Consider the following 21,643-nt stretch of genomic DNA (forward strand, 5'->3'; position numbering starts at 1 on the left):
TAGTCTCTCTCTGCTGACATCTCTGCTTGTCTCGGGAACTGCACAGAATAGAAGAGGTTTGCTATGGGGATTTGATTTTACTCTGGAGAATTCCCGAGACAGGTGTAGTCAGAGAGCACTTAGAAAAGAACCACTCAACTTCAGCAGCTCATAAGTACTGAAAGGATTAAGATTTTTTAATAGAAGTAATTTACAAATCTGTTTAACTTTCTGGAGCCAGTTGATATATATATAAAAAAGTTTTTCCTGGATAACCCCTTTAATCCAATAAATGTAACACTAAAACACATTAACTTCATTAAGGCAATAATACAGGCTGTTATAGACCATAAAAGTTTATTCTACAGGCTACGGAGCAATATACTGTATTATGCAAGTTTTCTTTTTTTCAGGAACAGTTAAAAATTTAACAAATGTCAGCATTTCTTTTTATCTCAAGAGATAATGGAATTACACTGAACCATAAAGAATCGAAACCTACAGTAATACTCGTCTTATACCTGGTATTTCATCTGTAATTATTACTGAATACAACACCTAATTTGACTTAGATTACTTTATTGCTATGTTATGGACAGATCCCAGAGGTCTGTAAGGATGGATCACAAATGGCATGTGTGCTATCACTATGACAGCGCAATATTTATGTGTTGAGCAACAAGGCAAACATTTTTATTTTCAGGTACGTTCACATGTACAGATTTTACATGCTCATTGACTTCAATGGGTAACAAAATATGCTGTAGAAAATCTGCAGCAAAATTCGCATTAAAATATGCACATGGTGACATACCCTAAAAAAAAGTGTGTTTTCAGGATGTACATAATACTTTACTGCTTGAAGGAGAACCAGATGTTCTGTGAATGTAGAATATCACCATATGAAAGCTGTATAAACCCCTTCTTCTAAGGATAAACAGGAGTCCCAGACATCATAGACATATGCCATCACTTTATAAGATCAGAACACTCCTCTCATGAAAAGTAAAAGGTACGCTTTATGTATAACGTTTTGTTAGATTTACATGCATTATTTTACCGTTTTATAATGTTCCCTCGTAACTCACCTTATCCACATTAAAGATCAGGTCAAGCTCACATACATTTTCAAAGCATTTATCCAAGGTTTCCACAAAAACCTGCAAGTACAGAACACATAGATTAATAGCAACGCCTGAAAGGTTTTCTTCACACAACAAAACACATTGGCATTAATGGGGTACTCCGCTGCTCCGCATTTGGAACAAACTGTTCCGAACGCTGGAGCCGGGAGCTTGTGATGTCATAACCCCGCCCCTCATGACGTCACGCCCTGCCCCCTCAATGCAAGTCTATGGGAGGGGGCGTGACAGTCGTCACGCCCCCTCCCATAGACTTGCATTGAGGGGGCGGGGCTATGACATCACAAGCTCCCGGCACCGACTCCAGTGTTCGGAACAGTTTGTTCCAAATGCTGAGCAGCGGAGTACTCCTTTAAACTTCAATAAGGAAGGCCTATAAGTACTGGTTAGAAGGAATGGGTTCTCTTCAAGAGGGTTTTTTGCTACTGACAGAGGGTATCATGTAACTTGGTGATATAAAATTCTACCATGCACAATGCCTTAGCTGGAAACATTTTCACAATATGTCAGTCTTGTATCTGTCACACTACTTTTGGGTCAGGAAGAGAGAGGTAACTTGGGCAAATTTGCACTCATTGGAATTGATCCTGAAGCAAACAATCCTTCAACAAAAATAAAACAATGTTCATGCTATGTTAGGCTGGGTTCACATCACGTTTTCCCTCATACGGGAGCACATACGGCAGGGGGGAGCTGAAACCTCGCGCTCCCGTATGGCTTTCTATGCGCCCCTGTATGGAATTCATTTCAATGAGCCGGCCGGAGTGAAACGTTCGGTCCGGTCGGCTAATTTTTGCGCTGTATGCGCTTTTTCCCCGGACCTAAAACTGTGGTCAACCACGGTTTTAGGTCCGTTTGTAAAAGCGCATACGGCGCAAAAATGAGCAGATTGAACCGAGCGTTTCACTCCGGCCGGCTCATTGAAATTAATTACATAAAGGAACGCATAGAAAGGCATACGGGAGCGCGAAGTTTCAGTTCTTGTCATACTGTTTTCAATCCGTTTTTCTAAAGAAAACCGTATGGCAAAAAAACAGATGTAACAGTATGGAAAAAAAAGTAAACCATATGCGTTTTTAAACAGTATACTGTTTTTAAAAGTGCATACAGTTCTGTCCGTTTTTATAGAAAAAAAAAATCCATACGTGTTTCAAAATGTCCATTTTTTATAGAAGGGGTCTTGGGTGGGAACTTTAGGATGCAAATGCGCATGTGCAAAGTAAAAACCGTATACATTTTCCCGTATGGAACCGTATACATGTGCGTTTCCCATTGACGTCCATGTTAAAAAGACGTATGCAGTTGCAGTACGGTTTTTAAACAGTAGTCAAAACCGTGGTTGACCTACTCCTTCAATTCTATTGAACTCCATTGATCTGTGTGCTCTGCAAGTCCAGCCAGGCTCTATCAATCTCAGAGCCACGGACGCCAGGGAAGCAGAGGTAAGCCCTCAGGCTACCTCTAGTGGATTGCCCCCCCCCTACAGTGGATCCCCCCCACAATCCACCCCACCAGGGAGCATTTACATGTCCCTTTAGACGCTGTTGTCAGCTTTGACAGTGGCGATCTAAAGGGTAGCCAGCCATGGCGATCGCCGCATTCTGGCTATTAATGGCAGCCCCCAGCTACAGAAAACAGCTGGGGGCTGCATAGTATGGAGGTGGCACGCGTCCGGAGCCCACTCCATACACCCCTCTGAGCGCCGCCGTGCTTGTTGGGGGCTTTCAAATCTGGCCCTGCTTGCCCGAAGCAGGGCCAAGGGACTTGAAAAATGTACCTGCCCGGCGCCCCGGAACTGCATGTTCTGGGCGTCGGGCAATAGGAATTCCACATACCTGTATCTAGTAGTATATTTGACGTTGGTATTGATAGTCTACGAGGTATTTACGATCTCTATTACAAAGCCCTAGTGTAGCATTTTCCTTTTAAAGATATGAGGTGAATATGCAAAAATAAAATTGCTGGTTGCAATATCCCTATAGGGAGCTTGAATACACTGCATCATTTAGCTAGCATTGCTCCAGCCTAAGGAACCGATCTTGCCAAAGTAAATTGGAATCCAAAAAATGTAGCCTTGATATCAGGCACTAATAATCTACAATGGGAAATAGTAACCACAGTACTGAGCAGTCAGCTCCAGAAAGTTGATAGGGATATGTGTCAATTAAGTTGTTGACCATTTGAGGATCAATAACCGCTCAAACACAAAATCTGTCCAAATGTAATGTGATACATTTACAAAGTTTAGTTCTCAAGGATTTAGGGTGGAGTGTCTCTATAGTAAATCAGATCACAGACTTTAAAACATGCCACCGTCTGGTAATGTGTGCCCATCAATGTGCTGTCACTGGTATTCACAATCCACAGGGTGGGTCCCGATGTCACTCCCTTACTTAGCTGGCTACTTGAAAACTAAAGAAAACATGAAGAGCTTTATTCACTATCCCAAATGTCAATACTGCTCACATTACTAAGACTACACCTATTATAGAATCACGCCAAGGTTTAGAAATTGTCTGATGTGGACTTTATCAATACTTGGGGCACAATTATTATCTTTCTGGAGATAGTTATTAACTGCTAGTAGATAAACATGAGAGTTTCCGTGTTAATAGCGTTATCTTCTTTATACTACATGTCTTGGTCACGAGGTCATAGTTGAATATTAACATTGACTTTCTATATAATCAATTATTACTATGAGCTTGGTCACGGTATAGTGTTTGACTGGGTTACTTAACAAAACACTTGTAGCCCTTGATATGAACAATGTGTGTTTGCCAATGACTCAGTATTTCCAAAAGTTACACAATTCCATAAAAACTCTCTTCCTCCTACCTGTCACTGTAATCCACTGTAGATTTTACCTATGCAAATCTGCATGTAAAATTTTACTTTTCACCATGTGTGAATTTAGTCTTAAAACATTAATGTAATTATAAAACTTCTCTCCCAGCTCAATACTCTCTCCATCCTTCTGAACACAGATTCTAGAATAAAGATCCCATCACTTGCAGGAACAGATATTTTCATATAAGGCACTCGTTAAAGGGGTACTCCGTTGCTAGACATCCTATCCATATGGCTGGGACCCCCACGATCGCTGTGCAGACACCTGCGGTTCTGAACATTATGTTCAGAATGCTCGGTTAGGGAGGCCGTGGTCATGATCTCACGCCATGCTCCCTCCATTCATGTCTATGGGAGGGGCGTAACAACTTCCTTCTAGGAACCTTCTACCAGTACAGCAATTTAGCTCAACAACACCCCCACCTATGTCAGCGGTGGGCTCCTCCTGTGCCTATGTTGATGCTGGCCCGTGAAGACTGAAGGAGTCATATAAGCTCCATATGCTGCCATCATGTGCATTAGTCCTAAAACTTCATATTCACCATATGATGACCCTATACTTACCAAAATAAACATATGGTGCAGGAAAGAAAGTATTCTTAAGTATTCTATATAGTAGGAGTGTCCTGTACTACCCGGCTGAAATGTCAAAGACCCACGAACAAAGGGCCACCTACCCAATCCAGCCTGTTTTCAAAGGCCAGAGATCATTGGAATACATTTTACACAACTCCAGGAGAGATTGAAAGAAGTTACATAAACAGCGGAGCACTGCTAGCACGCAGTGTTAACTTTATGGGTGTTATGTAAAGTGTGTAATGTTTCTCATTCCAGATCCTCATTCATGTGATAGGTGCAAGTCCCAGAGGACCTATATAAGTAGGGGATCATTTTAACTGTATGGACCTACAGAATAATAAGATGTCATTTTTACCGATAAATGAGTATAAACGGAAACCCCCAAAAGTTACAAAATAGCGGTTTTCTTCAATCTTGTAGCACAACGATTTTTTTTTCCGTTTCGCCGTAGATTTTTAGGAAAAATGACTAATGTCACTGCAAAGTAGAATTGTTGGCGCAAAAAATAAGCCACAATGTGGATTATTAGGTGGAACATTTAAAGGGTTATGATTTTTAAAAAGGTAAGGAAGAAAAAAACGAAAATGCAAAAACTGAAAAACGCTGAGTCCTTAAGGGGTTAGAAAGGGGTACCCCACTTGGAGACTTTTTTTTTTTTAATTAACTGTTGTTAGAAAGTTATACAGATTTGTAAATTACTTCTATTTAAAAATCTTAATCCTTCCAGTACTTATCAGCTGCTGTATGCTCCAGAGCAAGTTGTGTAGTTTTTTCCAGTCTGACCACAGTGCTCTCTGCTGACACCTCGTACACAACAGCTGATAAGTACTGAAAGGCCTAACATTTTTTAATAAAAGTAATTTACAAATCTGTATCGTTTTCTGGCACCAGTTGATTCGAAAAAAAAAAAATTTCCCCACCAGAATATCCCATTAACTAGCAATTTGCAGTAAAAACTTTTCTCTACACACTGCTACTACGCAGTGGCCGATGCACCAGCCTCCTGCAATGGTCAACCATCTGCTCTGCTTGTAGTGATTATCCTTCTTTGGCTCTTGCATTACCTCCCGGCTTGCACATCCGGATGGCCTGCTATCCGGCAGCGACCACGAGTGCCGCTTGAGCTGAGCACATCAGGAGCATCATAACTACATAAAGGGTGAGCGGTACAAGAGCACCTATTTTGTGCTTACAGGCACTGAACTACATCAGAGACTTTACTACAACAAACCTTGCCTTCTATAGAATTACTCCTTTTCTATAGGAATATCAATATTTCCAAAGTTCTGTTTGGTTCACAAGTAGAGATGAGCGAATTTACAGTAAATTCAAATCGTCACGAACTTCTCGGCTCGGCAGTTTATGTCTTATCCTGCATAAATTAGTTCAGCTTTCAGGTGCTCCGGTGGGTTGGAAAAGGTGGATACAGTCCTAGAAAAGAGTCTCCTAGGACTGTATCCACCTTTTCCAGCCCACCAGATTAGTGATATTGACAAAGAGCTGTCTTATTTACAGAACTAAGGTATCCACAACATATCTACAACACGCTATACGCACACTCAACTGGACTGTGCGTGTACACTTAAATTCATTAATTGTGTACCTATACGTTTTAGATACGGATGTAAGTTTATACAAATTTATATTGGAGTTTTAATATACTTGAAGAGCAACTGTCATGAAATCTGGGTGCAAGAACCTGCACATAGCCTTTGTACTGTGTGCAGGTGGTGGGTATAGCAATGTTTTTACCTAATATTTGCAGGCTTTCATGACCCCAAAAAATGCTTTTGATCAAAGCCACTGACTGTCGGATAGATGTGGCGTGAGGTACGCGATGCCCCAACGCCGCCACACCCACCCCCTGTATGTCAGCGCTGGGACCGCTCTGTGATTGACACAGGTCCCAGCGCATGTGCCCTTCAGCTAATCTAACATGAACACCGCTGTGTGTCATCCAGCAAGCGCTCGCTCCCGCCACCGTCTTCCTCCTCAGTGCTAGCTGGATGACACGCTGCGGCACATTAGATTAGCTGAAGGGCGCATGCGCGTGTACCTCACGCCATGCCTATCCGACCATCAGTGGCTTTGATCAAAAGCATTTTTTGGGGTCATGAAAGCCTGCAAATATTAGGTAAAAACATTGCTATACCCACCACCTGCACACAGTACAAAGGCTGTGTGCAGGTTATTGCACCCAGATTTCATGACAGTTGCGCTTTAATACATTATTTTATTACTTGTTTTATTTACTTTTATATATTTTTGCCGCATTTCGCGTACACAAGGGCCCTGTGGCAGAGACTATCTATATATTTTTATTTATATTTTACTAATAAAAATACATATTTTTACAAACATCATTATGCCATTCTGTACCTGCCCCACCTTAGTTAAGCTTTAAAGAGTAGCTATCATAAACTAATCTGTCCCTAAAACCCTCCAGCATAAGTCCCTGACTAACCTTGACACTAATCCTGGCTTTTATTTTGTTCAAACCCCCCCCCCCCCCCCCCCTTTGTACCTCTTTTCCAGGCTTATCAGCCTGCACATTCATTGGTGGTTCAGTGAGGGAGGACGTGGGCGTGGCCCGGCAGGCTAGACGTCATGTGAGGCTTCACAGGGCTGGCTTCCGCCCTTCTTCCTGTATGCTGCTCTCACTCTCGGGAGCGCGCATACAGGCTAAGTACAAGGCATGGACGGCAGCTTCTGTGTCTCCTCCTCCTTGCACGTGCCATACATAGTGGAGGAATGTCGGAGTACAGAGTTGCCGTGCCCTGCATGAAGAAAATAAAAACATAATACTGTATACATTTATAGTTTGGATGGAATAAATTTTCTATTTTCATCATTATCTATACTGTATTGCTGCAGTTTTACCTAGTAAGCTTATGTAGAAGGTAAAACTGCAGCCTTACAGTATAGACGGTGATGATAACAGTGAATTTGTTTCATCCAAAAATATGCATAATAATTATAACCTGTTAATGAGCATGTATACCATGCTGGCTCATTACATGTATTGAGCCAGCATGCTATGCACGCTCAATATCATGTAAATTGAGCAAGCATGGTATGCACATTTATTTTCATGTATTGAGCGTGCATAGCATGCTGGCCCAATACATGATATTGAGCTTGCATAGCATGCTGGTTCAATACATGAAAATGAGCGTGCATACCATCCTGGCTCAATACCTGAAATTGAGCGTGCATACCATGTTGGCTCATTACATGAAAATGGGCGTGCATACCATGCTGGCTCAATACCAGATATTGAGCATGCATAGCACGCTGGCTCAATACATGTAATGAGCCAGCATGCTATGCACGCTCAATATTATGTATTGGGCCAGCATGCTATGCACGCTCAATACATGAAAATAAATGTGCATACCATGCTTGCTCAATTTCTGATAATGAGCGTGCATACCATGCTGGCTCATTACATGAAATTGAGCGTGCATACCATGCTGGCTCAATACCTGATATTGAGTGTGCATAGCATGCTGGCTGAATACATGCATAATATGCTGGCTCAATAGCTGATCTTGAGTGTGCATAGCATGCTGGCTCAATACATGATATTGAGCGTGCATAGCATGCTGGCTCATTACATGTAATGAGCCAGCATGCTATGCACACTCAATACCATGTATTGAGCCAGCATGCTATGCATGCTCAATATCCGCTATTGAGCAAGCATGCTATGCACGCTCAATATCATGTAATGAGCCAGCATAGTATGCATGCTAATTATTAGGTATTGAGCCAGCATGGTATGCACGCTCATATTCATGTATTGAACTGGCATGCTATGCACGCTCAATACATGAAAAAGAGCGTGCATACCATACTTGCTAATTACATGAAAATGAGCGTGCATACCATGCTGGCTCAATACCTGATATTGAGCGCGCATACAATGTTGGCTCATTACATGTATTGAGCCAGCAGGCTATGCACGCTCAATATCATGTATTGAGCCAGCATGCTATGCACGCTCAATACATGAAAATAAATGTGCATACCATGCTTGCTCAATTCCTGATAATGAGCGCGCATACCATGCTGGCTCATTACATCAGCTATTGAGCCAGCAATGCTCTGCACGCTCAATATCAACTATTGAGCCAGCATGGTATGCACACTCATTTTCATGTATTGAGCCAGCATGCTATGCACGCTCAATACATGAAATTGAGCATGCATACCATGCTGGCTCAAAACCTGCTATTGTGCGTGCATACTACGTTGGCTCATTACATGTATTGAGCCAGCATGCTATGCATGCTCAATATCATGCAATGACCCAGCCTGCTAATCACGCTCAATACATGAAAATAAACGTGCATAGCATGCTGGCTCAATTCCTCATAATGAGCGTGCATAGCATGCTGGCTCAATACATGATATTGAGCGTGCATAGCATGCTGGCTCAATACATGATATTGGGCGTGCATAGCATGCTGGCTCAATACATGATATTGAGTGTGCATAGCATGCTGGCTCAATACATGATATTGAGAGTGCACAGCATGCTGGCTCATTACATGTATTGAGTCAGCATGCTATGCATGCTCATTATCAGCTATTGAGCCAGAATGGTATGCACGCTCATTTTCATGTATTGAGCCAGCATGGTTGCTTAATTAATGTTAATGAGAGTGCATACCATGCTGGCTCCATATGTGAAAATGAGCATGCATTGCATGCTGGCTCAATACCTGATAATGAGCGTGCATGCCAAGCTGGCTCATTACATGTATTGAGCCAGCATGCTATGCACGCTTATCATATATTGAGCCAGCATGCTATGCAAGCTCAATACATGAACTTGAGCGTGCATATCATGCTGTTTCAATACCTGATATTGAGCGTGCATAGTATGCTGGCTCATTACATGAAAATGAGCGTACATACATTGCTGGCTCAATATATGTAGATAGGTAGATAGATAGATAGATATCCAAAGTTGAGAAACAGCACTACCAGAAATGCATAGGAGTAGGTGCCAGCAAACAGAACAGTCTTGGTCCAGGACCCTTGAAATACAAAAATGAAATATTTGCAGCACTCAAAGTAAGGTTATGGTGAAAAAAGTGTGCTGCAAATATTTTCTTTTTAGATAGATAGATATGAGATAGATAGATAGATAGATATGAGATAGATAGATATGAGATTGAGATAGAGAGAGAGAGAGAGAGAGAGAGAGAGAGAGAGAGAGATAGATATATATGAGATAGATAGATATAGATATGAGAGAGAGAGAGATATATAGATAGATAGATAGATATGAGATAGATAGATATAGATAGATATTAGATAGATAGATAAATAGATATAGAGAGATAGAGATAGATAGATATAGAGATAGATAGCTACACATAATATATGCAAATCATAAAATGTTGGAGTATCTTGTAATAACCTTTTTTGTTGGACTAACAGCATTTTGTAGAGACAAGCTTTCGGGATTCCTCCCTTTATCAAGTCCAAAGGAAATCTAAGCTTTGGACCTGATAAAGGGAGGAATCCCGAAAGCTTGTCTCTACAAAATGCTGTTAGTCCAATAAAAAAGGTATTACAAGATACTGCAACATTTTATGATTTGCATCTGCATCACTGGACTAATACGGCTACTCAAATTTACTAATATATATTATATATATATATATATATATATATATATATATATATATATATATATATATATATATATATAGTAAATTTGAGTACAGAAATTCGGGGTGGATACAGCACCAAATAGCTGAGGACTCAGGCTGGTAGATGGAACAAGACTTTATTTGCCATCCATGTGCAACGTTTCGGCAATAAACTGCCTTTTTCAAGCATGATGCTTGAAAAAGGCAGTTTATTGCCGAAACGTTGCACATGGATGGCAAATAAAGTCTTGTTCCATCTACCAGCCTGAGTCCTCAGCTATTTGGTGCTGTATCCACCCCGAATTTCTGTATGCCTTTCCGGGTTGGCATTCCCGGATGATCACCTGCACATGCTGATTGGACCGGTGCTGTCTCTCCTCTTCACCCATAGTAAATTTGAGTAGACGTATTAGTCCAGTGATGCAGATGATTTGCATCTCTATATTATAATTATATATATATATATATGTATGAGAGATTATACTTACCCAAATGTGATTCTTCCTCCCATGGGGGTGTGGTGCAGATTTCTCCTCTCTCCGTCCCCTCTCTCTCTCACAATCTATACTGCAGCTCGAGATGCAATGAGTAGAAGGGGGAGGCGCAGGGGCGAAGATATGTAAATTAGGCGCGCCGCGCAGACACGAGAACTGTGCTCGCTCTCTGCCTGTTTCATATACAGGCTGAGAGCGAGCCGAGGACATGCTTTTCGGACCATGCTGGACCACGCTGCCCGGCCAGCAGTGGTCCGAACGTGCCCTGCGTGAGGGGGGGGGGGGGGGGGAGGGAATATGCTTCCTGGACCATGTAGGGTGGCACCTAGTGGCCAGGATTACAAATGTAAAAAAAAAAGTGTGAAAGGTACATTTTTTTTTAAATAAAATACTGTATATTACAAAGATTGTTATTTATGCATAATCTATATTGTTTTAAAAGTAATGTTTAATGAGAGTACCCATTTAAGAACTGTACCCTCTGGTCCTACTTCACTCTTGACTTCTTTGTGCTTTGGGTATTTGGCACTTTTCAGCTGTGTATAAGGCTTGGATCACAATAGGATTTCACTCTATGGCTGCTGGATCCAGCTGGGGGGGGGCAGCAAAAACTGCGTGCTCCAATATCCCAGCCTGTATCTAATCCATTACAATGAGTATACCACGGTTTTAGGTCCGGTCAGAAAACCGGATACAGGACAAAAATGAGCCGACCGGAGTGACCGTTTGACTCTGGTTGGCTCATTGAAATGAATTTGATACGGCAGCTTTAGAGTGAAATCCGGATCAGACAGCTGTAGAGTGAAATCGTAGTGTGAACCCCGCCTAACACGTGAGCTGCACTACATTTTAATGTTATTTATAGAAAAAAAAAATTTGTGCAGGTGGAATCATGCATGGATTCAGCATTCTACTAGACTAAAATAGCACTGTATGCTATTTTAAGATAAATATATCTAGGTCTTTCATGCTACTGTTTATCTATCTATATCTGCTTCAGATGCTGGCAGCTTTTCCTGACTTTGCCTGGGCGAGCTGAAGACAGTCCACCAAAGACTATAATGGACCCCATTTAAAGTCAATGGGACATGGCAGTGTTTGTTGTGCTCAGGGTCTGTCTGGCACAAAAAAAAAAAGCTAAAATGACATCGACCAGAACAGAGCAAAACGCTAACGAGTATTTAGCCTAACACAAATCTATAGAATTATTTTTTTATTTTAAATAATTTTTACTTGAAGCAGCTTTAACAAAAGTCAAAGACATTAAAGCAATTCAGTGAATGTCAGCAGGGCAAATGTTATTGTTTTATGGATGGGCAATAAGCATCTCTACTGTAGTTATATCACAATCTAGAGGGCTGTATAGGGGGCAAAGTGACAATGGTGCCAAACTGGAGATTAGAGAGTTATCTATTATTTTCATCCCTGGTGGAAGAAAAGTCAATTATAATTTATATCTTCCTAACCTTTAAGGAACTTCCTCAGTCTTATCAGTCTACATTAACCGGAAGACAAGGAGAACAGCTTCATTTTCTTTATTCTTCTGCTGTAGGAAGGATGATGAGCAATGGGGAAGAGCACCGTGCTAGTATCAGACCAGAGAGAGCCTACACACAGCAGACAAAGAGAAAAGGATCGCAAATTGATATCCCCCTCCCCTGACTAATAGGAATAGTCAAACATTTGGAATATCAAAGGATGTAGTGACATGTGACATTTCTGCATATAAATTTATACATCCACAATGTATAAACTATTGCATGTATTCAGGTGCCAGGTTTGACTTAGATTCCTCAAAAAATCCTTCAAGTAAACGTGTCCTCAATATTTCAATGAAATATCCCTGGAAAAGCACAGCTCTTACCTCACAGCTGGAAGAGCCTGCCCAGTCACCAAGGATGGAGATAAGATGGCTAATGTTAGGTCTATGTACTATGGAAAGCAAAATGGCTTTCTATAGAGACATTCCCTAGACATACGTCTTAAAAATAAAAATACATACGGTAAATGGAAAGTGTCATTTTGTGCCTTGTCCAATGATGCATATGCCATAGTGGCCGACCTTTAATACCCATAGACTCCCCTCTTCAGTGAATCTGCACTGTCTGCATACAAGGGGTGGGTGGTCCTTCTGTCTTGGGTGGCCAAACCAGACTCCATAATGAGAGGCCCATTTTATTCTTGGCTATGGGGCCCCTTCTCTTCCCTATACAATGAAATTAAGTATAGGTTTTTCTCCTCCTTTTTTATTTTTTCACTAATCCGTAATCTGAAGAAAATATATAATATAAGGGTAGAGTGTAAGATATAATGTTACCAAATATTAAGCTGTTTATTACATAAGAACATGGACAGTTAAGCTGACCAATGTTATCACCTTCCACTATAAATAAAGAAAATAAAAGGGCAAATGGTATAAGTATATCTAAATTCATATGAACTAAAGACTGTGGTAATAATTGAAGGGCCATAAAATATATAGCCTCAACATACTGCATCCACTCACAAACTGGAAGGTGAAGATTGGGAAATTTGCCGGGTGCTAAAGTAACAGTATAAGTTCATATGGAAGTGTGCAACTGCCCCCAAGAGCTATGAATCTTAGGGCCCTTTTACACAGGCGCACGATAACATCACAGAAGTTTTCCAATCGTGTACAGAGCCTTTATAAGGTACAATAATTTGTGCAGATGGGCCACATGAATGATACTGCCCATTAGAGGACCCAAAACAGGGAAGATTTCACATAGAGTGGCACAGCCAGAACCAACATCTTATAACCTGATAAAGTTGTCCAGAAACTAGACTTGGGCTTAGACTTTGAGGAGGAAGCTAAGCCCTATCTGGAGGCAAGAAACTAGGGCGGAAACATGGGACTGGCCGGGAGGACTGAAGAGAGATTGTCTAGATTTCAGAGGGAATGTGGCTAACGCTGTACAGAGGTGGACTGGGGTATATAAAAGGGAGGTATACAGGTGGAGTCTGGGGAGTATACAGAGCTTATAAATCCCTCCACTGCAAAAAATAAATAAATAAAAAAAAGCAACAGCAACAGCTTTGCATTACCATTATATTTCTATATTTATATTTTTGACAAACTATTGTGTTAGTACAAAAAAAAATAAAAAAATCGGGATACTTCATTAAGTATCGGTATTGAAGCCTAAATTCTGGCATTGTAAAACCTACAAAAAACATTGCAGCAGACCACAGAATGAAAATAATATAGAATTTATAAAAAAAAAATATATATAACACATTCCAATGTAAAAAATATAGGACAAGCATCAGCACTCTGGGAAAAAATGTGTGTTGGGGTTCGGGTTCTCATGAATTTCCAGCACTTAGATTCCATTGTTATTGCACTTTTCTTTGCCCCCTTTTGTTTTGGTCTGCACTTGCACTTTACCTCATTTTGCATTTGGCACTTGAGCAATAGCCTTGCTATATATACTTAAAGAGGTACTCCACCCCTAGACATCTTATCCACTATCCAAAGGATAGGGGATAAGATGTCTGATTGTGGGGGTCCCACCGCTGGGAACCCCAGCAATCTCTCCTGTAGCACCCCTGTGTCATCTGCTGCACGGAGCGAACTTCGCTCTGTGCCTGATGACTGGCTATACAGGGGCCGGAGTATCGTGATGTCATGCCCCGCCCCCTCAATGCAAGTCTATGGGAGGGGGCCTTCATGCCTACTCCCATAGACCTGTATTGAGGGGGTGGGGCGTGACAACACGAGGGGCGGGGCCATGATGTCACAATACTCTGGCCCCTGTATCGCCTGTCATCAGGCATGGAGAGATCGCGGGGTTCCCATCGGCGGGACCCCCGTGATCAGAAATCCTATCCCCTGTCCTTTGGATAGGGGATAAGATGTCTAGGGGCGGAGTACCCCTTAAATACTATCTTTTGTGCTGTGAAAGACTTCCTGCATTTAAGCCGATACTGTCAATTAATGTGCTCTATTATGGAATGGGAAGTCCCCCTGGTGCTTCTACGAATTGCTGATGTACGTCCTTTCTATGCTTTTATACACTGAAATGTGTTTTCATATTTTTTTATAAAAATAATTATATATCCTTTTAATTTTGTGGTCTATTGCAACATTTTTGTAGGTTATTCTGTTGTTCACAAGTGGTGTAAAAGCAGTATATATTTTTTGATAATTTTGTATGCCTAGGGCTACCTGTAGTGTGTATAGTACCCAATATAGGCATTTTCCCTTTACACTGTGTAATACGGTTTGAAGTTTTAAAGGATTTCTCTCATTTAAACAAGAGTTGACAGAAATTTGTGCTCGGATTCTACTGTCTGCGGCAAATGAGAGATATTCTATAAGACTTTTTTTTACACAGGACAAACATTTAAAATAGTGACAATCTGAAGGATATTAAGGCCATTTCTTTCAGAATTACCCTAAATAATCGTCAGAAAGAATCACTTCTACCCTTGACATGGAACATCATTTTAGTCTAGCAATGGCTCGCACAAAAGCCATATTCTAGCCAGCAATGCCTCCTGTAAAGGTCACTATTAATGAATATAACATGATTGATTAAGATTAATCATGATGTATTAAGATTAATGATAATTTTATCATTTGTTGTAAATTTATTTTCTATTTACATGGGCTAATAATCAACAAACATATTGATGGGAAATTTAGCTCAGAATGAAGTCAGCCGCCAACTACCTGCCCTGTGGAGCATACTCTGTATGCAGTATGTTAATGGAAGCGGTTCAAAGGGAAAAATCAATACTACTATCAATACTATTATGAGAAGGGTGTGAATGGAGCAGTTTATCGTCTATGAATGGAGCACTTTCCTGCTACTATAAACTACTGCTCTGGCAGCTCATCAGACAGAACTTAGTGATTATTTTTCCCCATTTATTTTAAAATGTGTCTCATCATGAACCTAATAGAACATTAACCCCTTAAAGGGGTATTCCAGGAATCAACTGGCTCCAGAAAGTTAAACAGATTTGTAAATTACTTCTATTAAGAAAACGTGATCCTTCCAATAATTGTAAGCTGCTGAAGTTGAGTTGTTCTTTTCTGTCTGTCAACAGTGCTCTCTGCCGACATCTCTGCTTGTCTCGGGAACTGCACAGAGTAGAAGAGATTTGCTATGGGGATTTGCTTCTACTCTGGACAGTTCCCGAGACACGTGTCATCAGAGAGCACTTAGACAGAAAAGAACAACTCAACTTCAGGAGCTCATAAATACTGAAAGGATTAAGATTTTTTAATAGAAGTAATTTCCAAATCTGTTTAACTTTCTGGAGCCAGTTGATATATATATATATATATATAAAAAATTCCTGGATAACCCCTTTAACGATGCAGCACATAAATGTACGTCCTGGTGAGCAGATACTTAACGCACCAGGACGTACATTTACGTCCTGTGCATAACCGCAAGCATCGGAGCGATGATCGCGTCATGCACGGCAGGTCCCAGCTGCTGAAAGCAGCCAGGGACCCGCCCGTAATGGTGGATATCCGCGGATGTCCACCATTAACCCCTCAGATGCCGTGATCAATACAGATCATGGCATCTGCAGCATGGCTGTACTATGAATGGATGATAGGATCGCCCGCAGCGCTGCCGTGGCGATCCGATCGTCCAGCATGGCAGCCGGAGGTCCCCTCACCTGCCTCCGCGGCCTTCCACGTGTCTTCTGCTCTGGTCTGCGATCGAGATTTTTTTAAGGTCCAAATGGTCCTTAAGCCCTTTTTCACTTTTAGGACTGAGCCCTTTTTTGCAATTCTGACCAGTCACTTTATGCATTAATAACTCTGGTTCTGATTCCAAGATAGTTTTTTCGTGACATATCCTACTTTATGTTAGTGGTAAATTTTCGTTTATACTTTTCTTGGTAAAAAAAAATGCCTAAATTTTATGATTGTTTTACTTTGAAACTCTCTGCTTATAAGGAAAATGGACATCCCAAATAAATTATATATTGATTCACATATACAATGGGGGATATTTATCAAAGTTGTCTATGTCCCGCATCAATATAGACCAAACTACAGAGGGTTAGTCTGGTCTATTGTGTGCCTAATTTATCAAATGGCGCACAGCTCTTGATAAATTCTGTGCACAGACTGCATGATCTATGCTTTAGTCTATATTTAAACCTGCTCCAACATGGTCTGACATTTCGTCGTACTTTCAGCCTATGCGACTTGTCGCTGAAAAGTCGCTTTTGATAAATTCAGCACCAATGCATTCTTCAATGCATTTCAGTCTAAAATAGACTAGAATGCATCATGTTCTAAAAATCCTCTAGAGCAAAAGTCGCAGAAAAGTCGCACATATTTAGACTGCGACTTTCTGTGCGACAAATTTAGACAAGAAAAACCGGTCTAAATCCTTTGAAAAATCTCCCCCATTATGTCTGATTTATATTTGCATCATGAAAAGTACATGTTTTTACTTTTGGAAGACATAAGAGGATTTCAAAGTTCAGCAGCAATTTTCAAATTTTTCACAAAATCTGAATTTTTCAGGGACCAGTTCAGTTTTGAAGTGCATTTGAAGGGCCTCCATATTAGAAATATCCCATAAATGACCCCATTATAAAAACTGCATGCCTCGAAGTATTCAAAATGACATTCAGTAAGTGTGTTAACCCTTTAGGTGTTTCACAGGAAGCAGCATACTGAAGGAGAAAATTCTAAATCTTAATTTTTTACACTCGCATGTTCTTGTAGACCCAGTTTTTGATTTTTTTACAATGGGTAAAAGGAGAGAAATCTCCCTAAAATTTGTAACTCCATTTCTCGAGTAAGGAAATACCTAATATGTGGATGTTAAGTGCTCTGTGGGTGCACTAGAGGGCTCAGAAGGGAAGGAGTGACAATGGGATATTGAAGAGTGAGTTTTTCTGAAATGGTTTTTGGGGGCATGTCTCATTTAGGAAGCTCCTAGTGTGCCAGAACAGCAAAAAAAAAAAAAAAAAAAAAAAAAAAAACACAACATGGCACCCTATTTTGGAAACTACACCTCCCAAGGAACGTAACAAGGGGTACAGTGAGCCTTAACCCCTTAAGGACCCATGACGTACCGGTACGTCACGATTCCCTCCCGTTCTATAACGCGGGGCCGGGACCCGTGGCTAATAGCGTTCGGCACTGATCGCGGTGCCGTGCGCTATTAAACCTTTAGAAGCGGCGTTCAAAGTTGAATGCCGCATCTAAAGTGAAAGAAAATAATTGCCGGTTAGCTCAGGGGGCTGTTTGGGATGTCCGCGGCGAAATCCCGGCATCCCGAACAGCTGTGAGACAGCAGGAGGGTCCCTTACCTTGCCTCCTTGTGTCTGATTGCCGAATGACTGCTCAGTGCCCGAGATCCAGGCATGAGCAGTCAAGTGGCAGAATCATTGATCAATGGTTTCCTATGAGCAACCATTGATCAATGTAAAAGTTCAGTGTGTGCAGTGTTATAGGTCCCTATAGGAGCTATAACACTGCAAAAAATAAAAAAAAGTGGGAAAAAAAAAAGGGAATAAAGATCATTTAATCCCTTCCCTAATAGTTTGAATCAGCCCCTTTTCCCATTAAAAAAAAAAAATGTGTAAATAAAAACAAACATATGTTGTATCGCCGCGTGCGGAAATGTCCGAATTATAAAAATATATTGTTAATTGAACCGCAGAGTCAATGGCGTATGCGCAAAAAAACTGTATTTTTGGTAACTTTTTATATATCATGAAAAAATGAATAAAAAGTGATCAATAAGTCATATTAATGGTACCGCTAGAAAACTTCATATGACGGCGCAAAAAATGAGCCCTCATATCGCCCCATACGCGGAAAATTAAAAAAGTTATAGGGGTCAGAAGATGACAATTTTAAACATATACATTTTCCTGCATGTAGTTATGATTTTTCCCAGAAGTGCGACAAAATCAAACCTATATAAGTAGGGTCTCATTTTAACCGTATAGACCTACAGAAGAAAGAGAAGGTGTAATTTTTACCAAAACATGTACTATGTAGAAATGGAAGCCCCCAAAAGTTACAAAATTGCGTGTTTTTTTTCCAATTTTGTCTCACAATGATTTTTTTTCCCGTTTTGCTGTAGATTTGTGGGTAAAATGACTGACATCATTACAAAGTAGAATTGGTGGTGCAAAAATAATCCATCATACGGATTTTTAGGTGCAGAATTGTAAGGGTTATGACTTTTTAAAAAGAAGAAAAAAACAAAAATGCTAAAACAGAAAACCCCGGGTCCTTAAGGGGTTAACACCCCATAGGTGTTTGGCGACTTTTCGTTAAAGTTGGATGTGTAAATGAAAATATTTTTTTTTTCTCACTAAAATGCAGTTTTTTCCCCAAATTTTACATTTTTACAAGGGGTAGTAGGAGAAAATGACAGACAAAATTTGTAACCCCATTTCTTTCTGTGTGGATGTAAAGTGCTCTGCTGGCGAAGAAGCTCCACTGAGATTTTGGAGAGAGAATTTGTTTGGAATGGAAGTCAGGGGCCATATGCGTTTACAAAGCCCCCCATGGTGCCAGAACAGTGGACCCCCCCACATGTGACCCCATTTTGGAAACTACACCCCTCACAGAATTTAATAAAGGGGTGCAGTGAGCATTTACACCCCACTGGCACTTGACAGATCTTTGGAACAGTGGGCTGAGCAAATGAAAAAATGTTCATTTTCACCGACAGATTTTTGGAACAGTGGTCCGACACCTGTGGGGTGTAAATGCTCACTGTACCCTTTATTACGTTACTTGCGGGGTGTTGTTTCCAAAATGGGGTCACATGTGGAGGGCGCTCACTCTCTTCTGAGCATTGTAGCGCACCCGCAGAGCACTTTGCATCCACATATGGGATATGTTCTTACTCAGAAGAAATGGGGTTACAAATTTGGGGGGGGGGGCTTTTTTTCCCCTATTTTCCCTTGTGAAAATGAAAAATTTAGGGTAACACCAGCACTTTAGTAAAAAAAATGTTTTTCCAAAATGGGGTCACATGTGGGTATTTTTTTTTTTTGCGATTATGTCAGAACCGCTGTAAAATCAGCTACCCCTGTGTAAATCACCAATTTAGGCCTCAAATGTACATAATGTGCTCTCACTCCTGAGTATTTATTGGAGGTCTTTTTTTCCCCTTTTACCTCTTGTGAAAATAAAAAGTATGGGGCAACACCAGCATGTTAGTGTAAAAAATTTGTAGACGCCAACTTTCCCTTTTCATAAGGGGTAAAAGGAGAAAAATCCCCCCAAAAATGTGTAACGCAATTGCTCCCGAGTACGGAAATACCCCATATGTGGCACTAAACTGTTTCCTTGAAATACGACAGGGCTCCCAAGTGAGAGAGCGCCATGTGCATTTCTGGACTTAATTAGGGATTTCATAGGGGTATTCTATGCCAGTGATTCCCAAACAGGGTGCCTCCAGCTGTTGCTAAACTCCCAGCATGCCTGGACAGTCAGTGGGGGTTAGAGGGTGTTTATGTAGGGTTTTACCCTTTATTTTGTGTTAGTGTAGTGTAGTGTTTTTAGGGTACATTCATACAGGCGGGGGTTTATGGCGAGTTTCCCGCTAGGAGTTTGCGCTGCCGCGGAAAATTTGGCACAGCTCAAACTGTAAACCTGCCCGTGTGAATGTACCCTGTACCTTCACATGGTGGGGCAAACCTCCAACTGTTTCAAAACTACAACTCCCAGCATGCACTGACAGAACGTGCATGCTGGCAGTTGTACTTTTGCAACAGCTAGAGGCACACTGGTTGGAAAACCTGCAGTTAGGTTCTGTTACCTAACTCAGTATTTTCCAACCAGTGTGCCTCCAGCTGTTGCAAAACTACAACTCCCAGCATGTACTGATCGCCGAAGGGCATGCTGGAATATGTAGTTATGCAACAGCTGGAGGTACGCAACTACAACTCCCAGCATGGCGAGACAGCCATTTGCTGTTCGTGCATGCTGGGAGTTTTAGTTTTTCAAGATTTAGAGGGCCACAGTTTAGAAACCACTGCACAGTGATCCCCAAACTGTAGCCCTCCAGATGTTGCAAAACAACAAATCCTAGCATGCCCAAACAGCTGTCTGGGAATACTGGGAGTTGTAGTTTTGCAAAATCTGGAGGGCTACAGTTTAGAGACCACTGTATAGTGGTCTCCAAACTGTAGCCCTCCAGATGTTGCTAGGCGACAACTCACTGGCTTCCGTAGTCTGCACCAGGGAGCCGCACATCATCGCTGCATGCCGCTGCCGGTAAGTGACCGCCTGTCACATCCAGGTTCCCCCACTCTGCCCTGACTACCATGGGTGGGCAGAGCTGGGGAACCGAACTTTAACCCCCCTGCCACCCAATCTTCTATTAGTCGGTCACTTCTGACCGACCAAAAGCAGGGATAGGAGGGGTGGTACCCCTGCCACCTCCCTCCTATCCCTTCAGGGGGATCGGGGGTGTCTTGGACAGCCCCGATCCCCCTTATTTTCTGGGTCACCGGAGACTCGTATGACCCGGAATCACTGCAGATCGCCGGTCTGAATTGACAAGCGATTTGCGGCGATCGCCAATATGGGGGGTGACCTCAGGACCCCTCTGGGCGATATGCTGGGATGCCTGCTGAAGGATCTCAGCAGGCATCCCGGTCCGGTCCCCGCCCGGCGAGCAGAGGGGACCGGAGGAATGAAGGGCGTGCCTGTATGCCCTGAGTCCTTAAGGACTTGGAAATGGGGGCGATAAGCTCAAAATGAGTAATTTATCAAAAAGCTTCAACTATAAAAAACAAAAACATTCCCACATCTTTTAGCCCACAGTAAGGTGACTGCCTGCTTCCTTAGTGGTCACAAGTAAAGAGCTTCTGCAGATCATTGATAAAGCTGTGCGGCTGTTTTTAACTGCACAGTTCTCTTTCTTATTACCAGGCCCTTATTTGTCTGATCAGTACA

The 21,643-nt window shown here is 41.5% G+C and overlaps 1 protein-coding gene across 1 annotated transcript in view; it reads right to left on the reverse strand.

The window, feature by feature from the left end:
• Positions 1-21,643, reverse strand: part of AP3S2 (adaptor related protein complex 3 subunit sigma 2) — a 58,415-nt gene that overhangs the window by 18,841 nt on the left and 17,931 nt on the right. The window contains exon 4 of the mRNA XM_056572009.1: positions 1,068-1,139. Coding sequence (XP_056427984.1) covers positions 1,068-1,139 — 72 coding nt within the window. The remainder of the gene's footprint in view (positions 1-1,067; positions 1,140-21,643) is intronic.

The sequence above is a fragment of the Hyla sarda genome, chromosome 4 (genome assembly GCF_029499605.1).
Source record: "Hyla sarda isolate aHylSar1 chromosome 4, aHylSar1.hap1, whole genome shotgun sequence".
Taxonomy (NCBI): domain Eukaryota; kingdom Metazoa; phylum Chordata; class Amphibia; order Anura; family Hylidae; genus Hyla; species Hyla sarda.